This window comes from Strix uralensis, chromosome 15 (genome assembly GCF_047716275.1).
Source record: "Strix uralensis isolate ZFMK-TIS-50842 chromosome 15, bStrUra1, whole genome shotgun sequence".
NCBI classification, from domain to species: Eukaryota; Metazoa; Chordata; class Aves; order Strigiformes; family Strigidae; genus Strix; species Strix uralensis.
Genome location: NC_133986.1, coordinates 17815465 through 17827873, shown reverse-complemented (window position 1 = coordinate 17827873; position 12409 = coordinate 17815465). Strand labels below are relative to the sequence as shown.

The window sequence follows — 12409 nt, the reverse complement described above, 5'->3', positions numbered from 1 at the left end:
TATACATAGCGTAAACTAAAAATACAGGTTGCAGTTCCACTGATGACGTAACTGTTGCCTGGTTTGTTACAATTTCACTGGCAAATCTTGCATTTATAGTCTTGTAATTCATCATCTCTATGTAACTCATTTGTCATGGTATGAATCATGAATTGTGTGTGTAATCTTTTCTAATCTCCATACTGGTGTGTACCAAACAATGTAGTTCAGAGTGTTCTGTGCTACAAAAGATGTTCTACCCATTTTATTTGACTGTTACTTGGTTACATTTCCCAGAATTTCCCCTTGCACAGATTCCCCTCTCCCTTTCCCGGGTCTGCCTCCCTGCACATGCAGTTGCTAGGGAACAGCAATGGCCAGTGGTGCACATTTAATATTTGGCATTGGCTTTTGTGCCTTTTTCAAACTTTCATATATGATGGGGGAAATTTTAACTCATTTAAGGAGATTTTTGCCATGAATATTGGTTAATTAGCCAAGGGATGAAATTAAAGAAGAGAAGTAGGTAAGAAGAGCTTTGGGGCTGGCTTCTACTTTTGTTTCTTCGATACTCATCCATTGCCTGCTGCGGGTTTTTTCCTTTTACAAATCTAGCATGTTGTCAACATCAAGAGTATTTTCTCTTAAAAGATCAGCTTTCAGTATGAAGTAACTACAGAAAACTCAGCATTGACTATTAAATACCTTATCCTACTCAGAAATTAAGCTTCATTCATAAATTCTATTTCCTCCATGTTTTCAGTTCTTGTTTTAAAGAGAAAGAAGGAGCCCAGTAAATGAAAAACAGGCACGGTCATACCTACTCTTTCTACTGTCAGACACCTGCATCAAAGTACAAGGATGGCAGGAGAAAGCTTTGCATCTTTGTTCTTACTGAACAACTTTTCTGAACCTGGAGTTTTCAAGCTGATCTTGCAGATTTCTCTCTTGCGTATTTACAGTACAAAAATAATCCAAGAATCCATTTTTTTTATATCATCATGTTTACAGTACTAGTCCATGGAAAGACTTATGGGCTCATGCCATTGTTGAATCATATTTCTTTCTTTGTGGATGTTACTTATGATTTATATGTGTGTAAGCAGTCGGGGTTCTTGGGAATTCTTCTGTGTGCTCTTTGGTTAGATTGAAGCAATTTCCATTCCTGTTTAGCCTTCCATTAGAGAGTATCTTACATTCACCCAGGGTTTGCAGTTGGCTTTGGGGAATCTGGCAGACTGAAATATTATTTGTTTGATGAAGTGGTATTACTAATGATTATTAAAGTAATGATTCCTGAAATGTGGGAGCTGTCTCCCAGGCAGGTGCAGACTGCATGAAGGTGCCACAGCCTGGTTTTTATACTGTATCCGGTTTTCCTTTGGTTTAAAAAAGAAGGTATTTGTATCGTGGGATTGAGAAAAACCTGCAGCATGTGAAATAAGGTTAAGCAGTGCAGAGACATTTCCTGCTTTTGAGGTACAGATGACAAAATATTTCTGATATCTCAAATGGGATACAAATTCTGGTATGTTAGAAGCTACCACTGTAAACTCTTTTCCTTGTTCTCAAAAGATGCAAGAAAGGAAAAGTTGTAACTCAGTGTTACCAATGATTTTACCAAACTTTGAAAATTATCTAGAGTATCTATAACGAATGAGTCAAATGTGGAATCATAGAATGGTTTGGGTTGGAAGAGACCTTTAAAGGTCATCTAGTCCAACCCCCCTGCCGTGAGCAGGGACATCTTCAACTAGAACAAGTTGCTCAAAGCCCCGTCCAACCTGGCCTTGAATGTTACCAGGAATGAGGCATCTGCAACCTCTCTGGACAACCTGTTCCAGTGTTTCACCACCCTCATCATAAAACAGTTGTTCCTTATATCTGTCTGAATCTACCCTCCTTTAGTTTAAAAGTGTGGGAGTGCCAGCTCTGCGCAGCTGTGGGAGATTCAATATGTTAAGAGTCAAATCATGTGTTACTGGTAAATAATTAAGAGGCAAGTGGGCATTGGCCTGTCAGCCCTGCACAGCTGTGGGAGATTCAATACTTAAGAGCCAAATCGACATCAGCAAAGGAGCTTGGTTTGGGGAGCTCAGTGAAGGTGGAAAGCTCTGCTTGAGAGAACTCTGCTTGGTGAGCCAGGCAGGCGCTCTGTCCTGTGCTGGCTTGGAGAAGCAGCAAGGCTTGGAGGAGAAGCAGGCCTTGGAAGAAGGATAAGTCAGCTTGATGAAAGTATGGAACTGTTTTTGGGAGAGAGGGTTGATGGCTGTCTAGTTGCTGATTTGCTTATCATGAAGTAAGAGCTAAGGTAGCGAGAGCATAAGTATGAACCATTGTAATAATAAAGGACTCTCCTTCTGCACTTCAATGGAGAGTCTGTGCCTCAATTGCCACGTAAAACCATTACTCCCTGTCTTATTGCAACAAGCCCTACTAAAAAGTCTGTCCCCATCTTCCTTATAAACCTGCTTATGCATTGAAACGCTGCTCTAAGGTCTCTCCAGAGCCTTCTCTTCTCCAGTTGAACACCCCCAACTCTCTCAGCCTGTCCTCACAGGGGAGCTGCTCCAGCCCCTGATCATCTTTGTGGCCTCCTCTGGACCCACTCGAGCAGGTCCGTGTCCTTCTGATGTTGGTGCCCCCGGAGCTGGACCCAGCACTGCAGGCGGGGTCTGGTGAGAGCAGAGTAGAGGGGGAGAATCCCCTCCCTGGACCTGCTTGGCTTATCATTTATTGTTACTGTATTGTTTGAGTGATTTGATTAGCATCTTTAAGAAAAAGTTTTTTACAAAATGGTAAATTCAGGTGTTTCTGTTCAGTCTAATGTGTGAAGTTTACACCCTACTCTTCTCCTCTACTGCTTCTTCTTTTCTGTTGTGTTAGAGCTTCTGTATCTCTGGCACTGATTGGACTCTGGTTTCTAGATGTAGGATTAAGATATTTTTAATTTGTGACTGCGCTTCGACAAGTTTATTCACTTGCTTTCCAGTTAGTCTTGGTCTTTATTGGTTAAAATTATGGTCTTTATCTTTAATACTACACAAAAGTGTTTATATTACTAATAGGTCAGATCAAGGCTTTCCCATGTATGAAGTGCAAATTACAGACACAGGGCTTTCTCCCTCATCATTCCTTGCACCAATATTTTCCCAGTTTTTCCCAGTAGATTTGAAAGCTCAGCCAGTCTTTCTGGAAGACAAGATCAGTCATGCACCTTCAGCCAGGACTCTGCTTTAACCTTCCCATGGGAAGAGCTGAACTGAGAACTCCAGCTGTCCTGCTGCTGACTAAGAATGAGGGATTGCCTGTGTGAAAGACCTCTTTACTGTCTGGTGGCTGAGGAGTATGAACCTTGTTTCCAGAAGAAACTCAAGTGATCACAAACTTCTGAGCAAAGTGCCAGATATTTTTTGGCCTCAAGTTTGGTGGATAATCTCTTGAAAGGCAGGTAGACCTGCAGTAACAAAAAGGTGGATGAAATCAGAACTGTCATAATTATTCCACAAAAAATGCATGATTATGGCAACAATCAAAATATCTCAAATGTTTAAACAGTGTTAAAAGGGGTTAAAAGAACTTACTGTTCACTCTTGAAAAAAATCTACGTTACTGTAGACCATTCTTACGTCCTTGTGGCTTAAAGGCATGTTTTCTGCTTTTTATTTCACAGCAAGCTAGAAAACCCTATGATGTCCGAGATGTTATTGAGCAATATTCACAGGGCCACCTCAACCTGATGGTGCGAATCAAGGAGTTACAGAGGAGGTATGTCAATAAAGTTGTGTCCATATCTTTAAACACCAGCACAGGGATGTTTGTAAACGTTTGTCAGTGATTGGGCCTGGGGATGAAAAACTGACAGGGTCACAGGTGCTGTATTGGTAGGACTGTGCAAAGTTAGGGAATATAAAATGGCATTCAAGTAAAGCTTTCTTTTCGGGAAGAGGAAGGAAAAGGCAAAGAGCTTAAAATCCGATGATCAACTTTGACTATACACTGTAATCCCTATATGTTAGGGGCTGTATTATGCATATAGTGTGAAATACTGTCACCTGCTCTGGTAGAATTGCACTTAGGAGCAAACTAAGAGATGACAGATAGATACAACAAGCTGCGGAAGAACAAGGAAAAGAGGAAACAATGTTGTTCACATGGAAAAGTGATGGGCACAGTAAAACTTTACAGTCGTTGAAGAAGCTAAAGACCAATCCAAGTCTAATCCCATTTTGTTATTATTTTTTATCTTCAAGCTGTTCTTAGCCCAAAACAACAGCTTCACTTACAGTAGAAACCAGAACTATTTGAACTTCACTTTGCTTGTTTGTGAAGAGTTCTCCTTGTTCCAGCTAGAGAAAGTGAAGATGCTGGTTCAGGCTGATAAAAACTAAAAATTATTCTTTTTGTTTTATAGGTTGGACCAATCCATAGGGAAGCCATCTCTTTTTATTTCTGTCTCAGGTAAGTTAAACTGATGAAGATATAATTAATGGAGAATACTTGTTAAAATACTTTTTATTTTGTTGCCAAACTTCTAAACAGTGCCAACCAGTGTGGTCTGGAGTTTAGGTATCCACAATAATATTTAGTCATGAACACCTTTAAAATAGGGTTGTTCTTATTTAGATATTTAAAACACCTACTTTCACTGAAGTTTTCAAAATGTTGGCTCTCATCTCTCTGAGACTAACCATATTTTCTTTAAAATGGTGTGCTGTGATTACAGAGTTTCTATGAAATCAGTAATATTCACATAAAGCTTTGATATCTTTGAAAAGAGAATGGAAAAGGAGCACAAAGTACTAAGTTTGTTTGCAACCAGTTTGGCTAATGAAAACTCTCCATTAATGTAATTTTCAAACTCATTTCTTTATAGTTTATAGGGGGAAAAATAGATAAAATGTTATCAAATGCATTGTTCAAGTTGGCTGTAGAGTCTTTTGCATAGCGGCAGATTGTTTTTAATGGCAATTAAAACATTAACTAAGTTGGGAACAGCTTTGTTCTCCCAGGTTAAAGTATAAAACTGAGGTTGAAAGTGCCTTAAACTTAAGGGCTATTAAAAGCCATGGCGTGGGCTACTGCTATAAAAAGGAACAAAAAGCTGCTTTTAAGGAATAAAACTACCAGCTTGGCAAAGGTGTTCAGTTACACTGCGTTGGTGGGCTAGTTAAACACACCCTGTTGTGGCTTGCTGCTATTTTGTTATACCACCATATATTAATTTGAAAATGTTTCTTGTTCCACAGAAAAAAACAAAGATCGAGGGAATAACACGATTGGTGCCAGGCTGAACAGAGTGGAGGACAAGGTAAGCCTCAGTTAGACTGGCAGTGAATGAGGACATGGTCTGTGATCGAACAGTGCTTGTTTCATAGGATGTGGGGAAAAATTCAGCTTAAAATAGAGTTAAATGCCTGGCTTTTCCTGGTGATGAAGCGTAATTTTTGTGGTAATTGCATTTTCGGTTCGTTCTTGTCATTTTAACAGAATAAGAAAAAAACCAAACTTTAATTGATTTCAGTCTCTTTGGGACTCGCTTGGGTTTTTGATTTTTAATTGTATATATTACACATGTCTCAATGCTCTACTTCCTTCCTCCACAATAGATAAAAGACTCTGTTCCTTTAATACCTCAGTGTGTTACGGTCCCTAAGATTTCCCTTTGATCGTTGCTCTGTTGTTTATATAACTCCACCTACAATTCCTTAGAGAGGGCGATAGCAAACCTTGTTCTGTCCTGGTTTTCATTCCTTATGACAAATGGAGTTTCTCCTTCCAAGTGATGTGAAGTCAGAAAAAAATCAGACTTGTTCTATAATCACAAATTAACAATTAAGTGCTTTGTGACCCTTTATTTCAATGCTGGCTGTGCTTGAAAATCAGGTGACAGGTAGAGGCTATATCCTTGTTGAAAAACATAGGTTTGCTCATATTAAGGAAAGAAAGAGTTAAGAGAAATGCTTTGGATCCTTTACTGATCTCTTACAGTGGTTTGATGAGGGGGTGAAAGAATTTCTTTACCTGAGTATTATTTCACTCATGTATCTGAACTGTTCATTCGATATTAAGGAATGAAAGTTTTTCTTGGGGGAAAAGAGCTTTCAGAGTGTTTCTTCCATAACTGGAAGTATGTTATAACCTAATGAAGGATTTGTTCTGAAGAAATATCCAGTGAATAGTCTGGAAAGCCAAGAGAGGTGTGAGCAACGCATCCCAAAGGATACAAACAGAGCACCCTGGTCTGTACTGATTCACTTGTGACATAGCCAATCTTTACACATTTCTCCTGAAATACTCAAACTTGAATGATAGTACTCAGAACTGTACTTCAATCTACTGGAAATAAATGGCCTTTTAAAGGGAACAGGTGTTTTTTGGGTTTTCGGTGACCAACAGAAAGGGTGAAGTAGAAGACAGGAAGGTACAGTGCATTTTGCACAAAGAAGAATCACTGTGCAGTGCTCGTTCAGATCTGTGGTTGGCAAGTGTTTTTACACATGGAAGCCCTTTCCAGAAATTCTGGATTACATTTATTTATTTTCTCTTCAGTAAGGTCAACTAAAAGTGTGGAACACTAAAAAATGTCTTGTGACTTATGACAAAGAGCAATGACTTTTCAGTTTGGACAAATAATTCTCAAATGACAGCTAAAATAGCTTCTCAGGGCTATTTGTAAAATCTCCAACGAGCCTGGGAAAGCTTTGGTGTTGTACTGGCTCAGAGATAAGCTGTTTTGGGGTTATTGATTACTCTTTTTACATCCTTACAAATAAGTACACCGTGAATTTAGAGTGACTGTTGGTTTATGTCTTGTAATGGGACTGTAAAACACTCCCTGTTTAATTTTAGTATAGCTGGGTTAAAATTTAGCCTTGTTTTAAGTAACAGACCCTTCTTTCTTTGCAGTTGCATGAGGTCATCTGTGGTTTCAGAGTTGTATGTTATCTGCCCTATACAGCTAGTCCTATCTGCAGGAATTTTATCTGAAAGTAGCTGAAAGGCTAAAAATAGAGAATTTCGGTTGGACTCGGCAAACAGTGGTATACATGACAACACACTGGCAACACTGAAATCACATTTTTGCTGCAGCTGCAGATGGTGACCAAAGCTAGTTTTTTAGTGTTTTTGCTTTCAGAGACTGGCCTTTGCTTTCCTGTAAAGTACGTGGTATGCTTTCAGCATACAGTTAAATCCTTCCTGAGCTGAGCACTACATAAAGGATATCTGTATCAGTTTGTTTGTAAGGTGACTATATATCTTAAACAGTTACATGCCATTTGGTTTGTGAATTAGTTTTGAATCTTGGACTTCTGAAGGAGAGGTTTTCAGTGCTGCAGGCTAGTGTTAGCATCTAACCACCTTTTGTGCATTCGAAAAATCTCCCTTAAGTCATTTTAAAATGAGACATAGCCTTCTGAAATTATTTGGATGCTCCTGCTACAGCAAGAAGTTACATGGTACTTCCCACACCCCAGGAATAAGCTGAGTTCTTCTAATAGATCTTTCTTAATGATTGTCAGTATGCTCCTTGCAGCAGAAGGCTGGTGTACGGTTGTCAGAAAAACTGTGTTAAAGCAGAAAGAGAAGAAACCCTGAACTTTCTTTTTTTTTTTTTTAAACTTTTGGGTGCTTCTGCTTATGGGTGTCTGCTGTCAGCACAGGATCTGCTACTTGCACATCACAGAGGCAGAATCCAATTTTATGTGTGTTCCTATAGGCTTTTGTAAAGGTAGATTTTAACTCTAAGTGTTTACAAATAAAGATAATTCTGTCTTCAGGAGTATTTGATTTCTGGGACATCATGTCACTCTTGCAAAGCTCTTGTACTTGTGGCCCAAGTAAACATCTTCTAGAGATGTATGGCCGGTAGTACAGAGGGGATGGCATGTGAGAGGGACATGTTAAAAATAAAATGCTTAGAGTCAAACAGCAGTGTATTGTCAGGAATTATGATACTTTATGGCATAAATCTGAATTTCCAAGTATTGAAATCAGCAAAAAAAATCGTGTTTTCTTCTTTTAAATTTAAGAACATATTCATTTGAGGCGGAGGGTCCTGTAGAGTCTGTTCATCTTGTGCACTGAGTGAAACTTTGACCTTGTAATATATACAGTTAGTGATAACGTAAAGATTGTTTCCTAATATGCAAAAGCCAAGGGGATGAATCATGCTTGCAGGAACCTTCCCGCAGATTCCTTCCCGTAGACTTTTGTAATTTTGGCAAGCAACTGAAAAGATGGTTTTATAAATGTAAGTAGAAACTGCACAACCCAATAGGTCTTTGTGAAAAGAAATCACAATCCAACATGTAATCACAGCACACTTTGACTTTGCCATTGTTCTCTGTTGCTTATAAAGCTGAGGGTAGCAAATGCTCTGTCCTTCTGAAGGTGCGTTGCCGTGGCTGAGGGCAGGCAGCGGCAGCACCCGCCATGTCCACCCCGGCTCCGTCGGGACACCGGCCAGCAGCGGTCCAGAAGGCACGTCACTGCAGCGGTGCTGTGCCCAGGCTGAGCTCGCAAACCCCGCTGAGTAGCAATGGTCCAAGTGTGTGCATGGAGATACACCCCCTTGGAGAATGGTGTTGAGCCAGATTACAGCAGCAAATCAATTTATTTGCGGTGACCAGCCTTCTCTTTTTATCCTGAAACATCTGTGCATGACTGTTCAGCCTACCCTCAAGAAACCTGGCCACTGCTGGCTTGGTACCAAACTCAAAATCAAACCCGGTTTTCCCAGATAGGTGCAGCTGTGTGTGCGCAGCGCCATTAATCCGCATGCAGAGAGCGCTACGTGCCACTGCTTTCATTCTGGGGGTGCCCAGAGCTGGGGCCAGGAACAAGCCCACAGTGCACTCAAGCACTTGCATGTGCTACATCTCCTCTTTTCATTTCACCGCTTTAATTTTAGTTTGGCTATAAATGACCATAATGCTAACTTTTTAGAATAAATGAATCTGTTCTTTTTTTAACCTTTTGTCGACCATTAATTTAGATGTAACAGGCGCAGCTTGCACTTTTCAGATAATCAGCTGGCCTTGTTGCTTGGCTGCCCTAAGATAATTCAGTGTTAAATATGAGCACTGCACAAAATCACCTAGAATATACAGTGAGGGCTAAAACTGGCAGTCCCTGGACTCTCAACAGGCTGTTGTGGCTACAGACCAGACTGCCCCAGATGTCAGTAGGTCCTGCCTACGGACATCCCAGAGTAGGATAACAGAACCCAGGCTTACAAAAAGTTTTAAAAACCGTTCTGAGCAGTAGACATTATGCTGTATTCTCTGTTAAATTGTTTTAAAAATAGGACTTAACTTTCTGCAATGATTTGGACGCTTCAAAAATTGCCTTTTAAGAATAGTTATAGCAATCCAAAGCAGTTTTCTGGATGTCCCTTCTATATCCTCAGAATTATTCCTGTATCTGACAGTAAGTACAGTGTTAGTATCAGTATTGCCAAGGTCACAACTAAAATCTTACAATAGTCTTTTTCAGTTATATGGAACATCAGGAGTAATGCTACCTACTACTAAAATTGTAGAGATTTAAACGGAGATTTCTGTTTATACAGAAGTATGTAGTAGTGAGGCATGTGATATGACACCTTTTAATGTGAATCCAACAATTCTGCAAGGCAATATTCATTCCAAGCATAGGCACATTTTGCATACTTACAGCTGAAAATGTAAACTCTTGTATTCTGACTAGTACTAACCCAAAGAGCAACAGGCAGAACTTCAAACATGCAGTGCAGCACTGAACAGAGAATCATTTCACGTTTTCAGATTTACTTTAAAAGCAGATAGCACCACCTTTTAAATGAAATAAAAACAAATCTATCGTGTGAAAGCATCTACCTAAAATAGATGAGGCTGTGCTGCTTGGGTTGCCTACTGAAAATCTGAACTGATCTTCGAAACCAAAACTGAAAGGAAGTTCCCTTTGCACAGCTCGTTTGAGTTCTGGTTATGGTGATTTGGTTTTCTGTCTTTCATCTACAGTGTCTTTGATTGTTGAATGTATAGATCCCATGTTCAGTAAAATTACACGGATATGATAAATACTTGATAAGTTTTTCACTGTGAGTGCCGAGTATGGGACTTTTAAAGAGAAATAAGTGCAAAGGCTTTATCTGAGGTGGCTTTCAAAAAGTGGTGGAGACCTGTATGTTACAACATTTATATATGTGGTATGACATTTTCTTCTGGCTAAATAATTTTCTGTAATTGTTTCACCAGAGCACTGATTGTATCCATACGTGTATTAGGAACCCTGTTAAACACGGTCCAGATGAACAGAATGACCATTGATAAGTCTAGGTGCAGTTTCTGATTTTACTCTTGCTCTTTCCTGCTCTTGCTTTCTAATCAACTAATAGTTCCCCGTTGCAAAAAGTGTCATATCTAACTTACTTCTCTTGTTGATTTGCTCAGAAATGTATGAACTTGAGTTATATATATTGCAGAGGAATGTCACTGTAAGGTTAATAAATTTGCTATTTTATTGTATCAGAAGGTAAATTGTAATCATGTCACTTGTAATAACGAACTCCCAGCCCATCCAACACAGAAAGGTTTAGGACATGCTCCAGACCCCGTTAAAGCTGGTAGGAGTCTTTCCTTTGACCTGGCAGACTGTGAAGCAGGCCTTTTCATCAAAACATAAGGTAGCCTCGACAAGCCAACATTTCAGCCTTCCTTCATCAGGGTAGGCAGAAGCATTGACATTTATCAAACTTGTATGCCTTTGAGAGGATTTTTTCTTTTGGTTGTTTCGATACAGTTTTGTTCAGTAACACAGATGTGTTACATGACAGCATTTCTGTCATAAATGGAAGTATAGCTCTGTACATCCATGTGTCTCGTTATTGGACGCTCCATGTTTACCATTTAACATTTCACTTGGAAAAGTATTATCTCATCTACCTCTTCCTAGGTTCACAAATACCAGGTTTCATGCTGACAGCTTGTTCACCTAAAAGATTTCTTCCTGTGTGGCCAGTCTTCCAATTTTGTGTGAAATATCTGCATTATCTGTCATACGATCAAACTTTGGTGGGTTTTTTGTCTGTTTTTAATGGCATTCTGTGCCTGTGGGAACAGTTACTGTGCTTCCTGGTGTAACATAGCGATTGGGGCAAACTCAAAGGCCTTGACCAGTGATGGCCTTCTTGCACATCAGTATGCAATGGACAGGGACATTTGGCTTTATTTTTAATTGAATAATAATGCTGAAAAATTGATAGTAAAAGACTGACAAAAAACCATCTGACTCTCTGGTCAGTGCTGGAAAGCACGGTTAGAGCCATGAGTCATCAGTTGGAAGAGATGGCTTCGGAAAGTGTCTGGCACAGTAATATTCAGCACTTTGCAGGCTGAACATGCACTAGGCAGCTCAGGTATTAATATTGGCAGCTTCTGCAATAGCTGTGTGAGGATTTGCCTTCCTGATACCTAGAAACAGAACTAAAAAACTGTGGGTTTGGATGGAAATTTTAAGAGATATGGGAAATCAATAAAAATCAAAGAACCACCGCCAAGCAGTTACTCGTCTTGTATGTAGTTCTTGCAATAATGCAGAAGTAATAACCTGGGGGATGTGGAGGAATATTAAGAGGCATATGGAAGATTAAGTATCCCTATTAATTTAATCCTTAGTCTTTTTCCAGATGCTGAAGTACAAGCATACGGAAGCAATTTCGGTGCTGAACTTTGTGATGGAGGATGCCCGTTTTCTATAAATTGGACTACAACTAAGCACATCCTTCATCAATCTAGGTCATTAGGCAGCTTTACAATTTTAATAGCTTTTCTCTCACCAATCTGATAATATTTCGGTGGGTAAACAATGAAAAAGTGCAGCTTTTCATTTCCAGTGTCCCATGCTTCCCATCTCCCCGGCTACAGTAAAATACAATTATCAGGTATACATGGTAAAATTGAAAACAAAAAATAATTACTTGTAGGATTCACTGCTGCCAGAAGCTTTGGTAGCCAGAATAGAAGCAAACTGAGAGAGAGATCAGGCAAAGTCATGGAGAAGGGTTCACTTGAGGATTATTAAACAGGATGTCTCTATGTAAACTCCAGTTTAGCAAGTACTTTAATCAGTAGTCAACGATGAGTTGGTTAAAAAAAGGAGAAATATAATTTTATGTATATGTACTTTCTTACAGTCTTTTTTAAGACTCTGCTACAAGCCTTGCACCAGAAACAAGATAACTGGGGCAGATAAACTTTGGTCTTGTTCCACATAGCCCTTTTTATGCTAGGCTGTTACACACAGCTGCTTGCTACTGGATTTGGTCACCCATACAGCCCCAAGCAGCTGAACGTTGCCATACAGTGTCTTAGACCTGATCTGTTTATGAAGGCCATGTGAGCAGACACCCAGGCGTCTTTAGAGGACATTCATGAGGGGTTTTGCA

At 39.6% G+C, this 12409-nt stretch overlaps 1 protein-coding gene across 5 annotated transcripts in view; it reads left to right on the top strand.

Moving 5' to 3' along the window:
• KCNQ1 (potassium voltage-gated channel subfamily Q member 1) overlaps positions 1-12409 on the top strand; it is a 363861-nt gene that overhangs the window by 254451 nt on the left and 97001 nt on the right. For all 5 annotated transcript variants that reach the window (XM_074884929.1, XM_074884926.1, XM_074884928.1 and 2 more), the window contains 3 exons: positions 3653-3747; positions 4394-4440; positions 5229-5290. In XM_074884929.1, coding sequence (XP_074741030.1) covers positions 3653-3747; positions 4394-4440; positions 5229-5290 — 204 coding nt within the window. The remainder of the gene's footprint in view (positions 1-3652; positions 3748-4393; positions 4441-5228; positions 5291-12409) is intronic.